This window comes from Phaethon aethereus (assembly GCF_964289735.1).
Source record: "Phaethon aethereus genome assembly, chromosome: W".
Taxonomy (NCBI): Eukaryota; Metazoa; Chordata; class Aves; order Phaethontiformes; family Phaethontidae; genus Phaethon; species Phaethon aethereus.
The window spans coordinates 39,471,223-39,496,106 of NC_138581.1; the positions used below are offsets into that span (position 1 = coordinate 39,471,223).

Genomic DNA, 24,884 nt, shown 5'->3' on the forward strand with positions numbered 1-24,884 from the left:
CTGAAATAAGGATCATTGTATCCCCTTGCAAGGAAAGCCTCCATAGGATTCTGCTAACTTACAGACTATGCAATAAGACCTCTGTTTCACTGTGGCTTCACAAAGGTTTATATTAATGAAAGATGTATAAAATTGGTACTTAAGTTGTGTTAGAATATCCATAAAACAAGTTTTAAAAAAATGGGGGGAGGAGACTCTCTATAGGTAGAGCTCAGAGGACAGTAAAAACAAGTGACGAGCTGGAGAGATTTTGCTGAAAAGACATTTAAAGGATATCTCTGTAGACCGATAGACAACTGAGAAGAAAATATAGCTATTAGAAGAAGCATGTAATTTAAAAGATTTTGCTAATAGTTCTGCAGTACTTGTTTGTGAAAGTAGCAATGATTTAATTGTAATTCTTATGGCAAGTTTGCAAGTATTCTTGAAGGACGCGTTTTAGATTTGTTTACTGCTAACATGGGGAAAGTTATTCGAGCACTTAAACATGCTATATGAGCATTTACTCTGGGAAACAGATAATTTAATACTTTATACTCACCTGTATCTGGTGGCATTATGAAAATAACTTCTAGAAAGCGCAACCATAGTTAGCTCCCAAGGCAAACTATTTAAGACTAGATGTGAGGAAATGAAGTATTACCTTAGTACTTTCACCCACTTTCATTATATTTATTAAATGAACATTTTTAATATTTTAATGTGTGTGGGATTATATTGATCTTTCAAATGAATTCTGTTTATACAAGCTATTGTCTGTAAGAGCAGGAAAGGACCTTTACAAGAGATGCTTTGGCACCCTATGGGAAATGTGTTACTAGATGATGTACTGTGCAGCATTCTCTCGCATTAATATGATGCATGCATCTCTTGCTTAGCAGTGCTCCACACTAACACAAGCAGCACTTCAAACACTGGGCTGTTATTTTTTTTCCTAAGAGAATGTTCACTGAGGATAGCAGATAAGCTTGTTCCAGAAATTTCAATCCATAATGGCAGCATACTAAGTATTTTCATTTTACAGAATTCGAAGGGTATAAACGTTGAGAAGGTGGATAGGCTATTTAGCTCACTTTAACACTGAAACAGGGTGAAATTGAAAAAAATGTAGAACTGTGCTGTATACCTCAGTGTGGTGGTAGAATTTCTTGACGCTGATTTACTCTCAGGGAAAGGGAAGGGATGGAAGCTCCATGAAGCTCTTAAGACTACTACTAATACATAGGCAGAGTTTAGATTTGCACACTAAATTACTTGAATTCTGTCCCCCCCCCCCGCTTATTATTGTCTTATTATTCCATTTATTATTCTCTTGTTTCAGGCTTATTTTTTTTATTAGCTGTGTAACATGAGGCAGGGCCATTCTGAGTGCACTGGGTGGAAAAGGCACAGGAATAGATGGCTTAAACCTCAGACTGCTACCTTAAAGTACCAAAGTGTTGGTTAAGATTTTAATTTTTCAAAGGGATCTCGATTAAACTTTGACACACAGTTCCAACATTTGAATTTTTTTAAATAGAATATTTGCCCTACTAAGTTTGAATCAAGTGTCGCTTCTATGTGTTGACATGAGAAGCAATCCTTTTAGATAAGGAATGGGTGGTGGCTGTAGACTAACCTGTCCTTTTTGTATAATTAGCTACTGAAGTAAAGGTTCCAAAACCAAGAGGGAGACCTAAATTGGTGAAACCACCTTGTCCTTCGGAGACCGACATGTGAGTTGGCTTTTTATATAAAATGCCTGTCTTTATCGTAAACCAAGTGGTTGCATTTGATGAGCTGTCATGACTTACTGAGTTCCTGCCCAGCATTTTCCTTGTAGTACTCAGTATAAGTTGGATGTTGCAGTCAGGATGGGTGGACAAACAGATGGGTAAAAAAGTGGTTGGATGATTTGGCTCAGAGGATAGGGGTTAATAGGTTGTTTTCTACCTGGAGGCTGGTAACAAGTGGAATACTGCAGGGGTCTATCCTGGGACCTGTCCGGCTTAACATCTTTATCAATGACCTGGAGGAGGCGACAGAGTGCACTCTCTTCAAGTTTGCAGATGAGAGCAAATGGGGGGGGGCAGTCAAGACATTTGAGGGCAGAGCTGCCTTCCAGAGGGAACTAGACAGGTTGGAGGAACAGGCTGACAGGAACCTCATGAAATTCAGCCAGCACAGATGCAAAGTCCTGCCCCAAGGGAAGGAAGAACCCCTGGCGATGGTACTGACTGAGGAGTAGGTCTGCTGAAAAGGACCAGGGGATCCCGGGAGACAGAAAGCTGACCATGTGCTAACAGTGTGCCCTGGCAGCAAAGGAGGCCAACAATATCCTGAGCTGTATGAACAGGAGCGTAGGCAGTTGTATTGGGATGGAGTTAACTTTCCCCATAGCAGCCCTCATAGTGCTGTGCTTTGTATTTGTAGCTGGAACAGTGCTGAGAGCACACCAGTGTTTTGACGACAGCTGAGCAGTGCTCACACAGCATCAAAGCTGTCTCGCCATCCCCCCACCTCCCCAAAGGCTGGAGGGTGGGCAAGAGGTTGGGAGGGGACATAGCCGGGACAGCTGACCCAAACTGAACAAAGGGATATTCCATACATATGACATCGTGCTCAGCAACCCACCACAGCAGCATATTGAGAGGAGAGATTATCCCCCTCTATTCAGCATTTAGAATCATAGAATCATACAATCATTAAGGTTGGAAAAGACCTTTAAGATCATCAAGTCCAACCGTTAACCCAACACCACCATGTGCCAAAGTGCCATGTCTACATGTTTTTTGAACACCTCCAGTGACGGTGACCCCACCACCTCCCTGGGCAGCCTCTTCCAATGCTTGACCACTCAGTAAAGAAATTCTTCCAAATATCTAGTCTAAACCTCCCCTGGTGCAACTTGAGGCCATTTCCTCTCGTCCTATCGCTAGTTACTTGGGAGAAGAAACCAACACCCACCTCGCCACAACCCCCTTTCAGGTAGTTGTAGAGAGCGATGAGGTCTCCCCTCAGCCTCCTCTTCTCCAGACTGAACAAGCCCAGTTCCCTCAGCCGCTCCTCATAAGGCTTGTGCTCCCGACCCCTCACCAGTTTCGTTGCCCTTCTCCGGACACGCTCCAGCAACTCAGTGTCCTTCTTGTAGGGAGGGGCCCAAAACTGAACACAGGATTCAAGATGCGGCCTCACCAGTGCAGAGTGCAGGGGCACAATCACTTCCCTACTCCTGCTGGCCACACTATTTCTGATACAGGCCTTCTTGGCCACCTGGGCACACTGCCGGCTCATGTTCAGCCGGCTGTCAACCAGCACCCCCAGGCCCTTTTCCGCCGGGCAGCTCTCCAGCCACTCCTCCCCAAGCCTGTAGCGTTGCATGGGGTTGTTGTGACTCAATTGAAAGACCCGGCACTTGGCCTTGTGAAACCTCATACAGTTGACCTCAGCCCATCGATCCAGCCTGTCCAGATCCCTCTGCAGAGCCTTCCTGCCCTCCAGCAGATCAACACTCCCGCCCAACGTGGTGTCGTCTGCAAACTTACTGAGGGACCACTCGATCCCCTCATCCAGATCATCGATAAAGATATTAAACAAGACCGGTCCCAGAACCGAGCCCCGGGGAACACCGCTTGTGACTGGCTGCCAGCTGGATTTAACGCCGTTCACCACAACTCTCTGGGCTCGGCGGTCCAGCCAGTTCTTTACCCAGCGAAGAGGACACCTGTCTAAGCCACGAGCCTCCAGTTTCTCCAGGAGAATGCTGTGGGAGACAGTGTCAAAGGCTTTACTAAAGTCCAGGTAGGCAACATCCACAGCCTTTCCCTCATCCAATAGGCGGGTCACCTGGTCATAGAAGGAGATCAGGTTGGTCAAGCAGGACCTGCCTTTCATGAACCTGTGCTGGCTGGGCCTGATCCCTTGGTTGTCCTGCACATGCCCTGTGAGCACCCTCAAGATGAACGGCTCCATAATCTCTCCTGGTACCGAGGTCAGGCTGACAGGCCTGTAGTTCCCTGGATCCTCCTTCCGGCCCTTCTTGTAGACGGGCGTCACATTGGCAAGCCTCCAGTCGTCTGGGACCTCCCCTGTTAACCAGGACTGCTGATAAATGAGGGAGAGTTGCTTGGCAAGCTCCTCCGCCAGCTCCCTCAGCACTCTTGGGTGGATCCCATCAGGCCCCATAGACTTGTGGGTGTCCAGGTGGCGTAGCAGGTCTTTAACTGCTTCCTCCTGGATTATGGAGGGTTTATTCTGTTCTCTGTCCCTGTCTTCCAGCTCAGGGGGCTGAATACCCTGAGGATAACTGGTTTGATTATTTAGACTTGTTAGACTACATCTAGAATCCTGGGTCCCCCAAGACAAGAAAGATGCCAACTAACTGGAGCGAGTTCAGCAGAGGGCCACCACGGTGGTCAGAGGGCTGGAACACGTGTCCTATGAGGAGGGGCTGAGGGAACTGGGCTTGTTCAGCCTGGAGAAGGCTTTGGGGGATATCTAATGACAGCCTTCCAATACCTACAAGGAGTTCATCAAGAAGAAGGAGCCAGGCTCATCACAAAGGTGCATGGTGGGGGGATGAGAGGCAACAGGCAGAAACTGAAACAAGAGAAGATCAGACTGGACATAGGGAAATACTTTTTCACCCAGAGGACAGTCAAGCAGTGGGGCAGGTTGCCCAGAGAGGTTGTCCAGCCTCCGTCCTTGGAGGTTTTCAAGACTAGACTGGAGAAAGCCCTGATTAACCTGGTCTGAACCACCCCCAGCAACGGGTTGGACAAGAGACTTCCGGGGGCCCCTTCCAACCTGAATTATCCTATGGTCATATGAAACGAAAGATCTAAGAGGGAGCCAACTTTGTGCAGCAAGTGGAATATTTGATAGTAAAAACTAAAACTAAAAAGTACATCTTCCTGAACTGAGAATTAGGTTCTCTTTTAAACTGGGTATAGATAATGAATATGAAGCTTAAATAATTTACTGTGTTTTAGTGTTCGTGAAGAGGAGAAGACAAAGAAAAAAGGACTGGAAGAAAAGGCCAAAAAACAAGGGAAAAAAGATGAGGAGAGTCAGAAGGAAGACGACAAATCAAGGAAGGAATTTGATAGAAGAGAAGCAAAGAGGGAGACTGAACCAAAAAGGAGAAATACTTCCCAAGTGGGTTCTGCATCAGTGTCTGATTCTGAAGATGATGAAGGAGAACATGAAGGTGATAAGGTATATTGCTCTTTATTGACTTACTTATTGTAAAGAACAGTAGTTCACTGAAAATATTTCTTAAAGCTAATATTAGGTCTTCAATTTTTTCTATTAAGTGTTGGAGCCTTGTGTCTGGCTAATATAGATGCATGTCTTGGAAATGAGAAGTTGCAGAATTCCTTTCTGTCAAATAATCTTTTTGATAGCTTTTAGATATTTCCAAAGAAAAAAAAATTCTAATACTTTATTTTTTTAAAAGATGGATTTAAATGTAAGTAATTTATTATAGCAAAAGTTTGTTTTGTTGGGTTTTTTTAATATGCTTACTCGAATGCATATATTTTTTTGTCCTGAGTGTTGAGAATCTGTGGGGTCTGTGAAATATATTTTTGAAAGACAGGAAGCTGTCTCTAGCTGATCATTTGGGAACGGCTTTGGGTTTTTTGGTGTTTGGGATATTCTTCTCCATATCTGAGAGAAAGCACTAATAAAACTCAGCTTCTTATCTGCATATAAAAGATTTGGATCTAGTTATAGAGGAATGCTAACTCCCATCAGGGTGTTTCATGGACTAGAGTAATAATGTGTAGACATCTAGAGCAGGTAGGTTTAACTATTAATGGTTTTGACGTTCAGTAATCTAAAGACTCCTTCTCTCTTCTCACCCTAAAACCCTAAACAGAAGAAAAAAGGAGGGAGAAACTTTCAAGGAGCTCATAGAAGAAACATGTTACAAGGACAACATGAGAGAGAACCAACAGAAAGAAAGTGTAAGCAAGAGGAGCAAATGGAATCTGAGCTGTGAGTATGTTTTAATACATAGTGTCTGTACATTGTGGTAGTACTTTGAAACTAAGAGGAGGCACAAGACCTGACAAAGTTCCCAAATGGTTTGCACCAATTTCTGTGTCCTCCCTCTGCCTTTTTTTTCCCCAAGTATTATTTAACTTTTTAAGTGGAGAATAAAAAAGCTCTTGTAAATCAATATGTAGTATTGTGGGAGGATGGGAAAAACTGATTCCAGAAATTAAGTGATGTCAGTCTTTCAGTGACTTAGATTTCCTAACAGTAGGACAGAGCTGGTGGGTTCTGTTTAGAAGTATCCTGAGAATACCTGAAGAGAGAGCTCTCTTGTTCCAGCAGGGCCATGTATTACATTTTAAGTAAGTCTTGAATACATGAGATTGAGATTTATATCAAAATTCTATAGCCATGAATTAAGTTGCTCAGGTTGTGGAATACATAGGGTTCCCTGGAGAACACTTCCTTCTCTGTCTGGCAGCTGGAGGCTATACTATCAGACAGAACAAGGAAGAAGTTATGATTTATGCTATTCTGTCTCTGCAAAGCCAGTTGAGTAATATCAAGCAGTTTGCAGTCAGAAGACAAATTATCACAAATGAGCCAAGCATTAGCATGGAGAGAAGATCCTGCCAGAAACTTAGAGGGTTGGGACAGCAAGAAGAAAACGATCTGACCCATTCTCAAGACCTATTCCACAAGTGGGTGAAGAAGCCACCACCATGAGATTGAGACGTTCCCATCCAGGCAGTTCTTGGGCAGGAGGAAGAAGGGGGGGAACAAGGCAAAAATTCTGGGAATTAGGAGAAGGAAACGGTCCCCTTCATCTAGAACAATTATAACCTTTCTCTATCCTTTAACAAGAATCTAGATTTATTTACTTCCCCCCCCCCCAAGTGATTTAATCTCTTCCTTGTCAGTTATTCTTTCTCTAGAAACATAAACACACTTCTTGGGGAAAACCTAAACTTTTCCAATGTCCCAAAGACACTAAATTGTTTTTATCTTTTCTGCAATTCTTAATATATTATTATGTAAATCTGATAAGTTTTTTGATTTCTGCAATAAACTGTCATGTGTTGTTGTGGTTATCATAGAATCATAGAATGGTTTGGGTTGGAAGGGACCTTAAAGATCATCTAGTTCCAACCCCCCTGCCACGGGCAGGGATACCTTCCACTAGATCAGGTTGCTCAAAGCCCCATCCAAGCTGGCCTTGAACACTTCCAGGGAGGGGGCATCCACAACTTCTCTGGGCAACCTGTGCCAGTGTCTCACCACCCTCACAGTAAAGAATTTCTTCCCAATATCTAATCTAAATATACCCTCTTTCAGTTTAAAACTGTTACCCCTCATCCTATCACTACACTCCCTGATAAAGAGGAGTCCCTCCCCATCTTTCCTGTAGGCCCCCTTTAAGTACTGGAAGGCCTCTATAAGGTCTCCCCGGAGCCTTCTCTTCTCTAGGCTAAACAACCCCAACTCTCTCAGCCTGTCCTTGTAGGGGAGGTGCTCCAGCCCCCTGATCATCTTCATGGCCCTCCTCTGGACCCACTTGAGCAGGTCCATGTCTGTCTTATGCTGGGGGCCCCAGAGCTGAACACAGTACTCCAGGTGGGGTCTCATGAGAGTTGAGTCTTCTTTACTTTTAAATAGATTTCATATTTTATGCATCTAGGGAACTATACAGAGCTCCACTTACGTAAAAGTAAGGAGCAGTAGCTTATCTTAGTGACTGTGCATAGTTTAGATTATACCTGATGCCTAATTGCTAAGCACAAAACATAATATTGATAAAATGTGAAAAGGTTTCTTTTTTTTTTTTTTGCTTTCTTGCAAACTCCTCTGTCAGCATAATGGATATAAATCGGATTTTTTGTTTCATTTTTTAAAATCATTAAAATGATTTAATGATTCTCATTAAAATGAGAAGCAATGTGCCCTGTTCACTGAGTCCTGTCACATTGTGGGAAAGGATCAGAGGTGGAATTCTGCTGTGTGGAGTCCTATACCAGAAGTTGTAGAAACTGCTGAAGGACAAGGTGAATTGAGCCAATTCGCAGAAGTGAAGGCCATCCAGCTGGCTTTAGACACTGCTGAACAAGAAAAGTGGCCAGTACTCTACCACCATGGATGGTGGCAAACGCCCTGTGGGGGTGGTTACAGCAATGGAAGCAGAGCAACGTCAGGGTGAACTATTTATAGCTCGGTGGGCCCATGACATCTAGGGCCTCAGGGAAGAGATGAAACTTATCGATGGGCTTGTGATCGAGGGGTGGACTTGACCATGGACACTATTGCACAGGTTATCCATGAATGCGAAACATGCGCTGCAATCAAACAAGCCAAGCGGTTAAAGCCTCTCCAGTATGGAGGATGATGGCTGAAATATAAATATGGGGAGGCCTGGTGGATTGACAAGGGACCACAGGGAAGACTGCTGCCTCCCTGGGGCCCAGGTGAGAGATGTTACTAGGAAACTCCCTGGTCTGGTACAGCCCACTGATTACTACCCACTGTTGGTCGTGCAGGTTGGCAGTGACGAGGTTGCGCAAGAAGTCTAAAAGCGATTAAAAGGGACTTCAGAGCGCTAGGGTGATTGGTTGAAGGATCAGGAGCACAGGTAGTGTTTTCCTCAATCCCTTCAGTGGCAGGGAGGAACACTGAAAGGAACAGAAAAACACACCTGGTTAACACGTGGCACAGAGGCTGGTGCCATCGGTGGAATTTTGGGTTTTTTTGACCATGGGGCAGTTTACACGGCACCGGGCCTGCTGGCAGCAGATGGAGTGCAACTATCTTCAAGGGGGAAAAGGATTCTTGCTCATGAGTTGGCAGGGCTCATCAAGAGGGCTTTAAACTAGATTCAAAGGGGGAAGGGGATGAAATTGGGCTCGCTAGAGATGAGCCTAGGGGTGGCATGCTGGAGTTGGGGGTGAAATCGATAGCCCAGCTCAAGTGCATCTACACCAATGCATGCAGCACAGGCAGCAAACAGGAGGAGCTGGAAGCCATTGTGCAGTGGGACAGCTATGACTTAGTCGCCATCACAGAAACATGGTGGGATGACTCTCATGACTGGAGGGCTGCAATGGATGGCTATAAGCTCTTGAGAAGGGATAGGCAAGGAAGGAGAGGCGGTGGGGTGGCTCTGTATGTTAGGGAGTGTTTCGACTGTACAGAGCTCAAGGATTGTGATGACAAAGTCAAGTGCTTATGGGTAAGGATGAGGGGGAAGGCAAACAAGGCAGATATCCTGCTGGGAGTCTGTTATAGACCACACAACCAGGATGAAGAGGCAGACGAAGCATTCTACAAGTGACTGGCAGAAGTCTCACAATCGCTAGCCCTTGTTCTCATGGGGGACTTCAACTTACCGGACGTCTGCTGGAAATAGAACACAGCAGAGAGGAAACAGTCTAGGAGGTTCCTGGAGTGCCTGGAAGATAACTTCCTGACACAGCTGGTAAGTGAGCCTACCAGGGGAGGTGCCCCGCTTGACCTGCTGTTTACAAATAGAGAAGGACTGGTGGGAGATGTGGTGGTCAGAGGCCGTCTTGGGCTTAGCGACCACGAAATGATAGAATTCTCAATTCTTGGTGAAGTAAGGAAGGGGGTCAGAAAAGCCACTACCATGGACTTCCGGAGGGCAGACTTAGGCCTGTTCAGGTCACTGGTTGAGAGAGTCCCTTGGGAGACAGACCGGAAGGGCAAAAGGGTCCAGGAAGGCTGGACATTCTTCAAGAAGCAAGTCTTAAAGGCGCAGGAGCAGGCGGTCCCCATGTGCCATAAGACGAGCTGGTGGGGAAGACGACCGGCCTGGCTGAACAGGGAGCTTTTGCTGGGACTCAGGAAAAAAAGGCAAGTTTATCACCTTCGGAAGAAGGGGCAGGCAACTCAAGAAGAGTACAGGGATCTTGTTAGGTCATGCAGAGAGAAAATTAGAAAGGCAAAAGCCCAGCTAAGAACTCAATCGGGCCACGGTCATAAGGGATAACAGAAAACGTTTTTACAACTATATTAACAACAAAAAGAGAGCCAAGGAGAATCTCCATCCCTTACTGGATGCCGAGGGGGAACACTGTCACCAAGAATGAGGAAAAGGCTGAGGTACTTAATGCCTTCCTTGCCTCAGTCTTTAACAGTCACACCAGTTTTCCTCAGGGTATTCAGCCCCCTTGAGCTGGAAGACAGGGACGGAGAGCAGAAGAAACCCCCCATAATCCAAGAGGAAGAAGTTAACGACCTGCTACGCCACCTGGACACTCACAAGTCTATGGGGCCTGATGGGATCCACTCAAGAGTACTGAGGGAGATGAGGGATGAGCTCTCCAAGCCACTCTCCCTCATTTATCAGCAGTCCTGGTTAACAGGGGAGGTCCCAGGCGACTGGAGGCTTGCCAGTGTGACACCCATCTAGAAGAAGGGCTGGAAGGAGGATCCTGGGACCTACAGGCCTGTCAGCCTGACCTCGGTACCGGGGAAGATTATGGAGAGACTACACCACGTTGGAAGAATTTCTTTACTGAGAGAGTGGTCAAGCATTGGAAGAGGCTGCCCAGGGAGGTGGTGGAGCCACCATCACTGGAAGTATTCAAAAAACGTGTAGATGTGGCACTTCAGGACATGGTTTAGGGGGCATTGTGGTGTTGGGTTAACGGTTGGACTTGATGATCTTAGAGGTCTTTTCCAACCTTAATGATTCTATGATTCTGTTCTATGACTGACTATATCACACTCCCACAAACTCGCCAAGGCAAGCGCTATGTTCTTACCATGGTGGAAGCAACCACCGGATGGCTGGAAACATATCTCGTGCCCCATGCCACTGCCCGGAACACTATCCTGGGCCTTGAAAAGCAAGTCTTATGGCGACATGGCACCCCCGAAAGAATTGAGTCGGACAATGGGACTCGTTTCCGAAACAACCTCATAGACACCTGGGCCAAAGAGCACGGCATTGAGTGGGTATATCACATCCCCTATCATGCACCAGCTTCCAGGAAAATCAAATGATACAACGGACTGTTAAAGACTACCCTGAGAGCAATGGGTGACGGGACATTCAAACATTGGGATAAACATTTAGCCAAAGCCACCTGGTTAGTCAGCACTAGGGGATCTGTCAATCGAGCTGGCCCTGCCCAATCAAAACTCTTACGTACTGTAGAAGGGGATAAAGTCCCTGTGGTGCACGTAAAAAAAATATACTGGGGAAGACAGTCTGGGTTATTCCTGCCTTGGGCAAAGGCAAATCCATTTGTGGGATTGCTTTTGCTCAAGGACCTGGGTGCACTTGGTGGGTGATGCGGGAGGATGGGGAAGTCTGATGTGTACCTCAAGGGGATTTGATTTTGGGTGAAAATAGTCAATGATTTGAATTGTATGATGTTAATTGCTATATAATACTGTATAAGAGCAACAGTGATGGAACCAGAACTGGCTTCAGCATGCAACAATCCAACACCACACACCATCTCTCCTGCCCTGATAGACAGTTATGACAGATGGAGCCCAATGTCATGGACTAAATGAACTCAACGGACATTTTAGAGGAATGGCCCATAAACTGAGGGAATGATATATGTGTGTATATATCAAAATACAGGAAAAGTGGTAGTGATATTTGGAATGTATTGGAAAGTGTGGGACCTGGGCATGACGTAGATGGTATAGAATAAGGGCTGGATATTGTCCTTTTTTCGGCTGGGATAGAGTTAATTTCCTTCACAGTAGCTGATATAGTGCTGTGTGTTTGATTTGGGATGAAAATAATGTTGATAACATCCTGATGTTTTCAGTTGTTGCTAAGCAGTCAAGGACTGTTCAGATTCTCATGCGGACCTGCCAGCGAGAAGGCAGGGGGTGCATGGGAAGCTGGGAGGGGACACAGCCAGGACAGCTGACCCAGGCTGGCCAAAGGGATATTCCATACCGTATGACATCATGGACTAAATGAACTCATTTAGCAAAAGCCACCTGGTTAGTCAACACTAGGGGATTTTTTTTTCTTCCTGTCCTGTTGAACTGTCTTTATCTCAACCCACAAATTTTACCCTTTCTTTTTTCCAGTGCTCTCCCCATCCTGCTGGGCAGAGCGGGAGGAGGGTGAGCAAATGGCTGTGTGGTTGTTTTAGCTACCTGCCAGGTTAAACCACAAGACATAGAATAATCCAGTTTGAAAGGGACCTCAGGAAGAAGTAATGTACATATACAAATTCAAGCATTCTTATGGATGTTTTAACCAGAACAGTTTAATTTGGCAACTTTATACACCTGTTACACTTAGCCAAAGAGTTCTGAAATTTCATAGGCAGAAATTCTAATGCTAGTTAACTATATTTAGGCAATTTTCTTACATTGTGTTTACTTGTCTACTGACTGGAATAAGAGAACTTGCAAAAATTTGATGTCTCATGGATTTCTGTGTCAGGTCGTCCAAGCTTCCTTTGCTTCCCGCTTAATAGAACTCTAAAACACAGAAGAAAGAGTATACAGAATTCTGTCCCACTTCAAGCTATCTAGCCTGCTAGCAGAACGTCCTATAGAAGTTCCTTCTACTGACACTATCACAGAATCACAGAATCTCTAAGGTTGGAAAGGACCTTCAAGATCATCAAGTCCAACCATTAATCCAGCGCCACCATGTCCCCTAAACCATGTCCTGAAGCGCCAATAGAAATGAGTGAAGCATTTCTTCTAAAAATGTTTGTTCAAACTAGAGTGGAATTAACATACTATTATATTTTTCTAAAGTTGAGGAGAAAACCCTTCAAAGAAAAGATTAATTAAACATGATTAAGTAGCTTAAAATTAAAAATGTTTAGTTCAGTGAACTTAGTAACATTAACTCACTTTTTCTTAGTGCCAACTTCATGCTTCTCTCTCTTCTCCTCAGTGTTCTCTCCATTCTGTTGTGATTGGTTGATGTCCTGAGTTTCAGATGCTCCATTTAGTGTATTTGCACCTTTAAAATGAAGGGGAAAGAATCAGATCTGCAGGAAGCAAGAAAAACAAAATTCTGTCATAAGAAGCATCAACTCCAACACTACAAATGTTTTTCCTATAACCTTGAAATCTACCAGCTGAAGCTCTATATAAAAGCAAGAAGGGATATTAGGATGACTTAAGAATTCAATATACCTCAGTCACATAAATTGCATTATCTAAATAAAATGAGCAAGCATATAAAATATTGCTGAAGGCTATAGTTTCAAGGTAATTCACAACACATTTCAAGGCAAATTCAAGAACATTTGAAAATTAACTTGAGAAGTATTAAGTGTATGACAGTTAACCTGAAGTGATCAGCATATATTTCAAGAGTGGCTAGGCAGGAGGGAGTCCTGGGCCAGAGCTGCGTAAGGAAACAGCCACTCTTGAATATCCCTTAACAACTGGAACTTGACTCACAAATTAGCGGAGATTGGATATAAACCAGAAACTAAAAATGAACTGTGAGGCTAACTGAAAGAACTATTTTATTTAAAACACCACATAAAGTATTAACTATGGAAGCTCATTCAGCTATTATACTCATAGAATTATGCCAAATGAATTGACTTCAGTACTAATCTTCTTCCTTCCCTACTCCCATGATGCAACTTGGAAGATAACTGCAGCATAATTAGTTACTAAATAAATCCTACTGTACTATAAATGTCATTAAAAATATAGCACAAACATATCTGGTAACATTTCAGCCTCTGTGCTACTATAGTGAAGTCACCTGGGGAGAGTGGGATGAAGTACACCAGCACCTACTTGTTAGTTCTTTTTCCTTTTCTATTTTTTTGGTTGGACCTTTCTTCCAATGTTCTTTGGGTTTTTTTGTTTCCTCGTGCTGTTTCTGCTCAGCAAGTGATTTATTTAGTACTTGTGAGAGAACAGAATCTCCTTCTCCAACTAGAAACATGGTCTTGAACTTGTTATAGAGCATTGTAGATTTTTCCATGATAACTTGGCTAACTTTGAACTTCCGTATCTGAAAATTAAAAGGTAAAACAGTCAACTCCACTTATATATATACATATCTAATCTCAGTAAGTGTTATATGAAATTCTTAACTTGTTGTATGTTATGTTTAGACTTGAAGCAAAACATGCTCCAAAGTAGTAAATAAACTTGATGTCAATTAAAAATAAAGGTTCCCCTTTGAAGTTACTTTAAATGAAGTTACAAAACTCACCTTCTTCAGAGTCAAAATCATCTCTGTGTGCTTTTGAGCTTGTTGCACTGTGACCTGAAGGGAAGCAAGCTCATCAAGAGCCTCAATACACCTGTTCACATCCTGTATATAAACAAAAGTTTGATTTGAAAACTTTGTTTAAATGCTAACAATCTTTGGTAGCCACATTAAGAGGAAAAAATATAAAATTGAAGGCCATGTAGGGTTTTAGATCCTGTTCTTGGGGGAAAGTAGCAGAAAAGCAAGTCAGACACTGCTTAGATCTCTCTCTAAAGAGATGAGATTTTCACTCATCAAATTATATACAAAGATGCTCAAGTTGTAGAAACCACCTGGGTACTTGGCAGAGAAAAAGAAGGATTCAGGACTACTCTCAGCAGAATATGGTAGCTGCCACACTTAGTGATAAATACAATAATGAAAGCATCTTTGCTCTAGCTCTACAACTGATCTTATAACATCTTCTAATCCAGGTAAGAATAAGATTATATCTCTGTGAGCTTTTATTTCAATTATTTTTACATTTGAAGTGAATTTACTATCTGGAGTTCAGCTGACAGAAAAATATTTAACTGAACCATTTTTCTGAGGTGAAAATTTTTAAATTTAATATTCTGACATTGAATTCAGAAAATTTTTGTAGACTTAAGAGTTGGTTGTACTAGAAACAAATGTTTTACTCTTTAGCATGACAACACAAACTCATAGACTGACTTGAAACTACTTCAAATGCTGTTAAATGCAGAAGCCACTGCAGTGTTTGTTGTGAGACTTCTTCACTTAAACTATTAGTTTCTCATTACACAAATAGCCTTCATGAAGTAGAAGTGCTAAGTCAGAGGCAAAATCCCTTCCAACACTTTTCACATGATGGTGCTCTGAGAAAACCAGGTGAGTAATCAAGAAAGAAGTTCCCCAATTTCCCTTGCAAATTAAAGAATTCCTTTACTTCTCAAGATATATTGTTTAATAAATCATACTTCAAACCAGGCATTCAAAAAATATTTCCTACCTGCATTGTACACATACATCAATGAACAAAATATACTTACTAGATTATCAATTTTGAGTGAGTTTTTAATTTCTGCATGTATCCTTTGAAGCCTAGAATCCATTGATGTTTCTAAAGATCAGAAATAGCAGGCATGAATATTTAATAATCTCATGAGATATTTTTGTAGAAACATTTCTACAAACCTGAACTTGAGATACAGAAGGCAAAAAAATATGAGTAGGCAACTCATATTAAGTTTTCCTAAGGTGCATTAAGGTAGCAAATAATGTAGTTTTTTGTTTGTATTTTTGTAACTGGACACACAACAACAACATGGAGTTACAACTGAACATTTTTCTGCTGTATTATCCAACTGCTGCTTTCTAGAAGTTAACCCAGGTTAAAAGAAGGTTTCAATAAATAGTAAGAGCTGGGAAACTGTAGAAGCTTTATGATGAGAGGATACCTGAATACTGATGCTTTGGATTTCAGAGACTTGGACACAGTTATAGTCCAAATCCATCCAAATAAGTAGTTCACAATGTATGTACCCTAACAAGTGGTAAAGACAAACAAGTAAGTTGTTCTCTAACTCATAGGTGCTAAAGGTCTGTATTGGGTTTATGTGGCAAGGTTTTGGTAGCAGGGGGGGTAGCCTCTTGTGAAAAGAGACCAGGGGCTGTGCCTGTGCCGGACAGAGCCAATTCCAGTGGGCTCTGCAATGGACCCACTGCTGGCCAAAGATGAGCCAATCAGTGAAGCTGGTGGTGCCTCTGTGAAAACATATTTAAGAACAGGTAAAACAAAGAAAAAAACCAGTGTGAGAAACAATCCTGCAAACACCAAGGTCAGTGAAGGAGGGTGTGGCAGGTTGACCTTGGCTAGCTGCCAGATGCCCACCAAGCCACTCTGCCACTTCCCCTCAGCAGGACAGGGGAAGAAAATATGACAAAAAACTTGTGGGTCAAGATAAGGACAGGGAGATCATTCAGCAATTACTGTCATGGGCAAAACAGACTCTACTTAGGGAAATTAATTTAATTTATTGCCAATCAAATCAGAATGGGGTAATGAGAAATAAGAACAAATCTAAAAAAACATTCCCCCCACCCCTCCCTTCTTCCCAGGCTCAACTTGACTCCCAACTTCTCTACCTCCTCCCCCGAGCAGCACAGGGGGATGGGGAATGGGGGTTGCAGTCAGTTCATAATGCTTTGTCTCTGATGCTCCTTCTTCCACGTGCTGTTCCTGTGCTCCAGGGTGGGGTCCCTCCCATGGGAGACAATCCTTCACGACCTCCAATGTGGGTCCTTCCCACAGGCTGCAGTTCGTAAAAAACTGCTTCAGCATGGGTCCTTTCCATGGGATGCAATCCTTCAGGAACAGACTGTTCTAGCATGGGTCCCCCATGGGGCCAAAGGTCCTGCCAGCAAACCTGCTCAAGCATGGGTCCTTCCCACAGGCCACAGTTCCTGCTAGGAGCCTGCTCCAGTGTGGGCTCTCCATGGGGTCACAGCTTCCTTCAGGACACATCCACCTGCTCCGGTGGTATGGGGTCCTCCATGGGCTGCAGGGAGACAACCTGCTTCACCATGGTCTTCACGACGGGCTGTAGGGGAATCTCTGCTCTGGTGCCTGGAGCACCTCCTCCCCCTCTTTGTTCACTGACCTTGGTGTCTGCATTGTTGTTTCTCTCACATTTTTCTCATTCCTCTCACAGCTGCTGTGCAGCGTTTTTTACCCTTTCTTAAAAATGTTTTTACAGAGGTGACACCAACAATGCTGATTGGCTCAACTTTGGCCAGCAGCAGGTCCGTCTTGGAGCCAGCTGGAACTGCCTCTGTCTGACATGGGGGCAGCTCCTGATCTCTTCTCACAGAATCCACCCCTGCAGCTACACCCCACAAGACCTTGCCACAGAAACACAGTACAGAGGGGGAAGAGGTGCTTCAGGTGCCAGAGCAGAGATTCCCCTGCAGCCCGTGGAGAGGACCATGCCAGAGCAAGTATCCACCCTGCAGCCTGTGGAGAGCCCAAGCTGGAGCAGGCTCCTGACAGGAACTGCAGCCCATGGGAAGGACCAATGCTGGAGCAGGGAAAAGTGTGAGGAGGAAGGAGCAGCAGAGATGAACTGTTACCAGCTGACCTCAACCCCTCTTTCTCCATCCCTGCTGTGCTGCTAGGGGTGGGGGGTGGGGGAACAGAAGAGTTGGGAATGAAAGAGTGAAGTTGAACCTGGGAAGAAGTGGGGGTGGGGGGAAGGTGGTTTAGTTTTTGTCTTTGTTTTTCACCATCCTGCTCTATTTTTAATTGGCAATAACTTAAAATAATTTTCCACAACTCAAGTCTGGGGAACTCAAGTCAAGACCCGTGAGCTTTTCTGTCTTATTTTCTCCCCCATCCTGTTGAGGGAGAGTGAGAGAGCAGCTGCTTGGGGGTCTGGCAGCCAGCCAAGGTCAACCCATCACAACATTTATTTGGATTTTCTTCAGTATATAAGTGGTATACGTACTAAGTAATATTGCAGGCAAACTGCTTATTTTGTTTGTCCCATCTGTCTTGGACACGTTTATATAAAAACCTCTCCTCCTGCTAACACTGGAATTGGTTCCAGTTTAAACCACTGGATTTTTACTATATAACAAAAGATAGGTGGAGCCTGAAGGCAGTAGTTTGAACTGACCTTAAGACATATCTAAGAAGGGTAGGGACACTAAGAAGGGAATGACTTCTTATTGTAAAGGTTGGTTTGGAAGTCTGGTCCGGTGGACAAGAACTCAGTAACTATCCCAAATCTAAGCCCCTCCCCTGGAAAAGGATACCATCTGACTATTTGCAAGATGTCCCCTCTGATTATTATGCTATGATGGAACAGACAATTAGTTGTGAAGATAAAGAACTAAAGTGATTCAGTTCAAAGAAACAGAACCTTTGATTTCATATGCTGGTGAATGGAGAACATATAAAAGGTTTAAAAACTAGGATGACAATAAGATGAGAATACTGAAGACCAGTTCTAACACACTGCTGAAGGAAAGAATGTAGAAGGCCTAAAACAAGAATACACTGCTTCAAAGATCTGAATGAAGTAATCACAACTCAAACATCTTTGACTGAGATCCCAAAAACCCCTCAGCAGTAAGTCTAGATATGTATTTCTTTTTAAAAGATTAAGATAGTAAAAAATATTGTGTATTTATATATTCTGTGTGTATATATATATAAAAAAAGAATATCTAATATTCTTTAAACTAACCTTTCTTCTTCTCCATCCTCTTAACTTCTGATTTCTTACCACCTTCTTTGTTTTGCCTATCAAAAGATGAAAGCATTTTTACAATGCTGTCTTCTACAGTCTTGAGTATTTTTTTTATTATTATTAAACAAGATGTTTTGAGATATTCAAACTGTGTGTAAAAATACAAAAGTCAAACCCTGGTTTCATCAAAGACCAAAATAAATTAAATTATTTATTAAGGTACTGCAGCTAAGGAATACTCCAGATTAGCAGACTGTTTCCCCTAGGAGCAGCAAATGAAAATATTATTAAAACGTAAAAATTAAAACTGCAGTGTATGAAACAGATTGACAGAAAGAGAATATTGTAAGAGGACCTAAATTTAAAACTAACATTCAGGTTTACCTCGGAGAATTATCGTAAAAAGATTGATTATATGCCAAATAAAATAACTCCCACAGCAAATCTACTAAAAGGAGTACAGAAATAAATAAGCTATAAGTATACCAGAGTCTTTAAAGAAAACTCCTAAAATATTTTTATTCACAAAAAAACCCCAAACACTATTTATCAAGTCTTCAGTCTTGTTTTATGATAGAATTTAAAAGCCTTATTTTAATTGGTATATTCCACCATTCTGTGATTTTTTTCAAATGTCATGAATATAAGCATCCATTAAATAAAAATCCTGTTAACTAGCATTAGAACTTCTGCCTATCAAATTTCAGAACTCTTTAGCTAAGTGTAACAGGTATATAAAGTTGCCAAATTAAACTGTTCTGGTTAAAACATCCATAAGAATGCTTGAATTTGTACATGTACATTGCTTCTTCCTGAGGTCCCTTTCAAACTGAATTATTCTATGTCTTGTGGTTTAACCCGGCAGGTAGCTAAAACAACCACACAGCCATGTGCTCCCCCACCCCTGCCCAGCAGGATGGGGAGAGCATCGAAAAAAAGAAAGGGTAGAATTCATGGGTTGAGATAAAGACAGTTCAATAGGACAGGAGGAAAAAAAAATAAAAATGAATAACAATACTGAAATAATAATAATAATGATAAACGAATATACAAAACAAGTGATGCACAGCACAACTGCTCACCACCCGCTGACCAATGCCCAGTTAGTTCCTGAGCTGTGGCGCCTCCCTGGCCAACACGCCCAGTTTATATACTGAGCATGATGTCATACGGTATGGAATATCCCTTTGGCCAGCCTGGGTCAGCTGTCCTGGCTGTGTCCCCTCCCAGCTTCCCATGCACCCCCTGCCTTCTCGCTGGCAGGTCCGCATGAGAATCTGAACAGTCCTTGACTGCTTAGCAACAACTGAAAACATCAGGATGTTATCAACATTATTTTCATCCCAAATCAAACACACAGCACTATATCAGCTACTGTGAAGGAAATTAACTCTATCCCAGCCGAAAAAAGGACAATATCCAGCCCTTATTCTATACCATCTACGTCATGCCCAGGTCCCACACTTTCCAATACATTCCAAATATCACTACCACTTTTCCTGTATTTTGATATATACACACATATATCATTCCCTCAGTTTATGGGCCATTCCTCTAAAATGTCCGTTGAGTTCATTTAGTCCATGACATTGGGCTCCATCTGTCATAACTGTCTATCAGGGCAGGAGAGATGGTGTGTGGTGTTGGATTGTTGCATGCTGAAGCCAGTTCTGGTTCCATCACTGTTGCTCTTATACAGTATTATATAGCAATTAACATCATACAATTCAAATCATTGACTATTTTCACCCAAAATCAAATCCCCTTGAGGTACACATCAGACTTCCCCATCCTCCCGCATCACCCACCAAGTGCACCCAGGTCCTTGAGCAAAAGCAATCCCACAAATGGATTTGCCTTTGCCCAAGGCAGGAATAACCCAGACTGTCTTCCCCAGTATATTTTTTTTACGTGCACCACAGGGACTTTATCCCCTTCTACAGTACGTAAGAGTTTTGATTGGGCAGGGCCAGCTCGATTGACAGATCCCCTAGTGCTGACTAACCAGGTGGCTTTGGCTAAATGTTTATCCCAATGTTTGAATGTCCCGTCACCCATTGCTCTCAGGGTAGTCTTTAACAGTCCGTTGTATCATTTGATTTTCCTGGAAGCTGGTGCATGATAGGGGATGTGATATACCCACTCAATGCCGTGCTCTTTGGCCCAGGTGTCTATGAGGTTGTTTCGGAAACGAGTCCCATTGTCCGACTCAATTCTTTCGGGGGTGCCATGTCGCCATAAGACTTGCTTTTCAAGGCCCAGGATAGTGTTCCGGGCAGTGGCATGGGGCACGAGATATGTTTCCAGCCATCCGGTGGTTGCTTCCACCATTGTAAGAACATAGCGCTTGCCTTGGCGAGTTTGTGGGAGTGTGATATAGTCAGTCATAGAACAGAATCATAGAATCATTAAGGTTGGAAAAGACCTCTAAGATCATCAAGTCCAACCGTTAACCCAACACCACAATGCCCCCTAAACCATGTCCTGAAGTGCCACATCTACACGTTTTTTGAATACTTCCAGTGATGGTGGCTCCACCACCTCCCTGGGCAGCCTCTTCCAATGCTTGACCACTCTCTCAGTAAAGAAATTCTTCCAACGTGGTGTAGTCTCTCCATAATCTTCCCCGGTACCGAGGTCAGGCTGACAGGCCTGTAGGTCCCAGGATCCTCCTTCCAGCCCTTCTTCTAGATGGGTGTCACACTGGCAAGCCTCCAGTCGCCTGGGACCTCCCCTGTTAACCAGGACTGCTGATAAATGAGGGAGAGTGGCTTGGAGAGCTCATCCCTCATCTCCCTCAGTACTCTTGAGTGGATCCCATCAGGCCCCATAGACTTGTGAGTGTCCAGGTGGCGTAGCAGGTCGTTAACTTCTTCCTCTTGGATTATGGGGGGTTTCTTCTGCTCTCCGTCCCTGTCTTCCAGCTCAAGGGGGCTGAATACCCTGAGGAAAACTGGTGTGACTGTTAAAGACTGAGGCAAGGAAGGCATTAAGTACCTCAGCCTTTTCCTCATTCTTGGTGACAGTGTTCCCCCTCGGCATCCAGTAAGGGATGGAGATTCTCCTTGGCTCTCTTTTTGTTGTTAATATAGTTGTAAAAACGTTTTCTGTTATCCCTTATGACCGTGGCCCGATTGAGTTCTTAGCTGGGCTTTTGCCTTTCTAATTTTCTCTCTGCATGACCTAACAAGATCCCTGTACTCTTCTTGAGTTGCCTGCCCCTTCTTCCGAAGGTGATAAACTTGCCTTTTTTTCCTGAGTCCCAGCAAAAGCTCCCTGTTCAGCCAGGCCGGTCGTCTTCCCCACCAGCTCGTCTTATGGCACATGGGGACCGCCTGCTCCTGCGCCTTTAAGACTTGCTTCTTGAAGAATGTCCAGCCTTCCTGGACCCTTTTGCCCTTCCGGTCTGTCTCCCAAGGGACTCTCTCAACCAGTGACCTGAACAGGCCTAAGTCTGCCCTCCGGAAGTCCATGGTAGTGGCTTTTCTGACCCCCTTCCTTACTTCACCAAGAATTGAGAATTCTATCATTTCGTGGTCGCTAAGCCCAAGACGGCCTCTGACCACCACATCTCCCACCAGTCCTTCTCTATTTGTAAACAGCAGGTCAAGCGGGGCACCTCCCCTGGTAGGCTCACTTACCAGCTGTGTCAGGAAGTTATCTTCCAGGCACTCCAGGAACCTCCTAGACTGTTTCCTCTCTGCTGTGTTCTATTTCCAGCAGACGTCCGGTAAGTTGAAGTCCCCCATGAGAACAAGGGCTAGCGATTGTGAGACTTCTGCCAGTCACTTGTAGAATGCTTCGTCTGCCTCTTCATCCTGGTTGTGTGGTCTATAACAGACTCCCAGCAGGATATCTGCCTTGTTTGCCTTCCCCCTCATCCTTACCCATAAGCACTTGACTTTGTCATCACAATCCTTGAGCTCTGTACAGTCGAAACACTCCCTAACATACAGAGCCACCCCACCGCCTCTCCTTCCTTGCCTATCCCTTCTCAAGAGCTTATAGCCATCCATTGCAGCCCTCCAGTCATGAGAGTCATCCCACCATGTTTCTGTGATGGCGACTAAGTCATAGCTGTCCCACTGCACAATGGCTTCCAGCTCCTCCTGTTTGCTGCCTGTGCTGCATGCATTGGTGTAGATGCACTTGAGCTGGGCTATCGATTTCACCCCCAACTCCAGCATGCCACCCCTAGGCTCATCTCTAGCGAGCCCAATTTCATCCCCTTCCCCCTTTGAATCTAGTTTAAAGCCCTCTTGATGAGCCCTGCCAACTCATGAGCAAGAATCCTTTTCCCCCTTGAAGATAGTTGCACTCCATCTGCTGCCAGCAGGCCCGGTGCCGTGTAAACTGCCCCATGGTCAAAAAAACCCAAAATTCCACCGATGGCACCAGCCTCTGTGCCACGTGTTAACCAGGTGTGTTTTTCTGTTCCTTTCAGTGTTCCTCCCTGCCACTGAAGGGATTGAGGAAAACACTACCTGTGCTCCTGATCCTTCAACCAATCACCCTAGCGCTCTGAAGTCCCTTTTAATCGCTTTTAGACTTCTTGCGCAACCTCGTCACTGCCAACCTGCACGACCAACAGTGGGTAGTAATCAGTGGGCTGTACCAGACCAGGGAGTTTCCTAGTAACATCTCTCACCTGGGCCCCAGGGAGGCAGCAGTCTTCCCTGTGGTCCCTTGTCAATCCACCAGGCCTCCCCATATTTATATTTCAGCCATCATCCTCCATACTGGAGAGGCTTTAACCGCTTGGCTTGTTTGATTGCAGCGCATGTTTCGCATTCATGGATAACCTGTGCAATAGTGTCCATGGTCAAGTCCACCCCTCGATCACAAGCCCATCGATAAGTTTCATCTCTTCCCTGAGGCCCTAGATGTCATGGGCCCACCGAGCTATAAATAGTTCACCCTGACGTTGCTCTGCTTCCATTGCTGTAACCACCCCCACAGGGCGTTTGCCACCATCCATGGTGGTAGAGTACTGGCCACTTTTCTTGTTCAGCAGTGTCTAAAGCCAGCTGGATGGCCTTCACTTCTGCGAATTGGCTCAATTCACCTTGTCCTTCAGCAGTTTCTACAACTTCTGGTATAGGACTCCACACAGCAGAATTCCACCTCTGATCCTTTCCCACAATGTGACAGGACTCAGTGAACAGGGCACATTGCTTCTCATTTTAATGAGAATCATTAAATCATTTTAATGATTTTAAAAAATGAAACAAAAAATCCGATTTATATCCATTATGCTGACAGAGGAGTTTGCAAGAAAGCAAAAAAAAAAAAAAGAAACCTTTTCACATTTTATCAATATTATGTTTTGTGCTTAGCAATTAGGCATCAGGTATAATCTAAACTATGCACAGTCACTAAGATAAGCTACTGCTCCTTACTTTTACGTAAGTGGAGCTCTGTATAGTTCCCTAGATGCATAAAATATGAAATCTATTTAAAAGTAAAGAAGACTCAACTCTCATGAGACCCCACCTGGAGTACTGTGTTCAGCTCTGGGGCCCCCAGCATAAGACAGACATGGACCTGCTCAAGTGGGTCCAGAGGAGGGCCATGAAGATGATCAGGGGGCTGGAGCACCTCCCCTACAAGGACAGGCTGAGAGAGTTGGGGTTGTTTAGCCTAGAGAAGAGAAGGCTCCGGGGAGACCTTATAGAGGCCTTCCAGTACTTAAAGGGGGCCTACAGGAAAGATGGGGAGGGACTCCTCTTTATCAGGGAGTGTAGTGATAGGATGAGGGGTAACAGTTTTAAACTGAAAGAGGGTATATTTAGATTAGATATTGGGAAGAAATTCTTTACTGTGAGGGTGGTGAGACACTGGCACAGGTTGCCCAGAGAAGTTGTGGATGCCCCCTCCCTGGAAGTGTTCAAGGCCAGCTTGGATGGGGCTTTGAGCAACCTGATCTAGTGGAAGGTATCCCTGCCCGTGGCAGGGGGGTTGGAACTAGATGATCTTTAAGGTCCCTTCCAACCCAAACCATTCTATGATTCTATGATAACCACAACAACACATGACAGTTTATTGCAGAAATCAAAAAACTTATCAGATTTACATAATAATATATTAAGAATTGCAGAAAAGATAAAAACAATTTAGTGTCTTTGGGACATTGGAAAAGTTTAGGTTTTCCCCAAGAAGTGTGTTTATGTTTCTAGAGAAAGAATAACTGACAAGGAAGAGATTAAATCACTTGGGGGGGGGGGAAGTAAATAAATCTAGATTCTTGTTAAAGGATAGAGAAAGGTTATAATTGTTCTAGATGAAGGGGACCGTTTCCTTCTCCTAATTCCCAGAATTTTTGCCTTGTTCCCCCCCTTCTTCCTCCTGCCCAAGAACTGCCTGGATGGGAACGTCTCAATCTCATGGTGGTGGCTTCTTCACCCACTTGTGGAATAGGTCTTGAGAATGGGTCAGATCGTTTTCTTCTTGCTGTCCCAACCCTC

General features: G+C 44.0%; 1 protein-coding gene across 1 annotated transcript in view; it reads right to left on the reverse strand.

Moving 5' to 3' along the window:
* Positions 1 to 24,884, reverse strand: part of LOC309415218 (lens epithelium-derived growth factor-like) — a gene marked incomplete at both ends in the record, with an annotated part of 148,530 nt that overhangs the window by 16,722 nt on the left and 106,924 nt on the right. Inside the window, 5 exons of the mRNA XM_082012669.1 lie at positions 12,835 to 12,946; positions 13,744 to 13,963; positions 14,168 to 14,269; positions 15,220 to 15,290; positions 18,418 to 18,473. Coding sequence (XP_081868795.1) covers positions 12,835 to 12,946; positions 13,744 to 13,963; positions 14,168 to 14,269; positions 15,220 to 15,290; positions 18,418 to 18,473 — 561 coding nt within the window. The remainder of the gene's footprint in view (positions 1 to 12,834; positions 12,947 to 13,743; positions 13,964 to 14,167; positions 14,270 to 15,219; positions 15,291 to 18,417; positions 18,474 to 24,884) is intronic.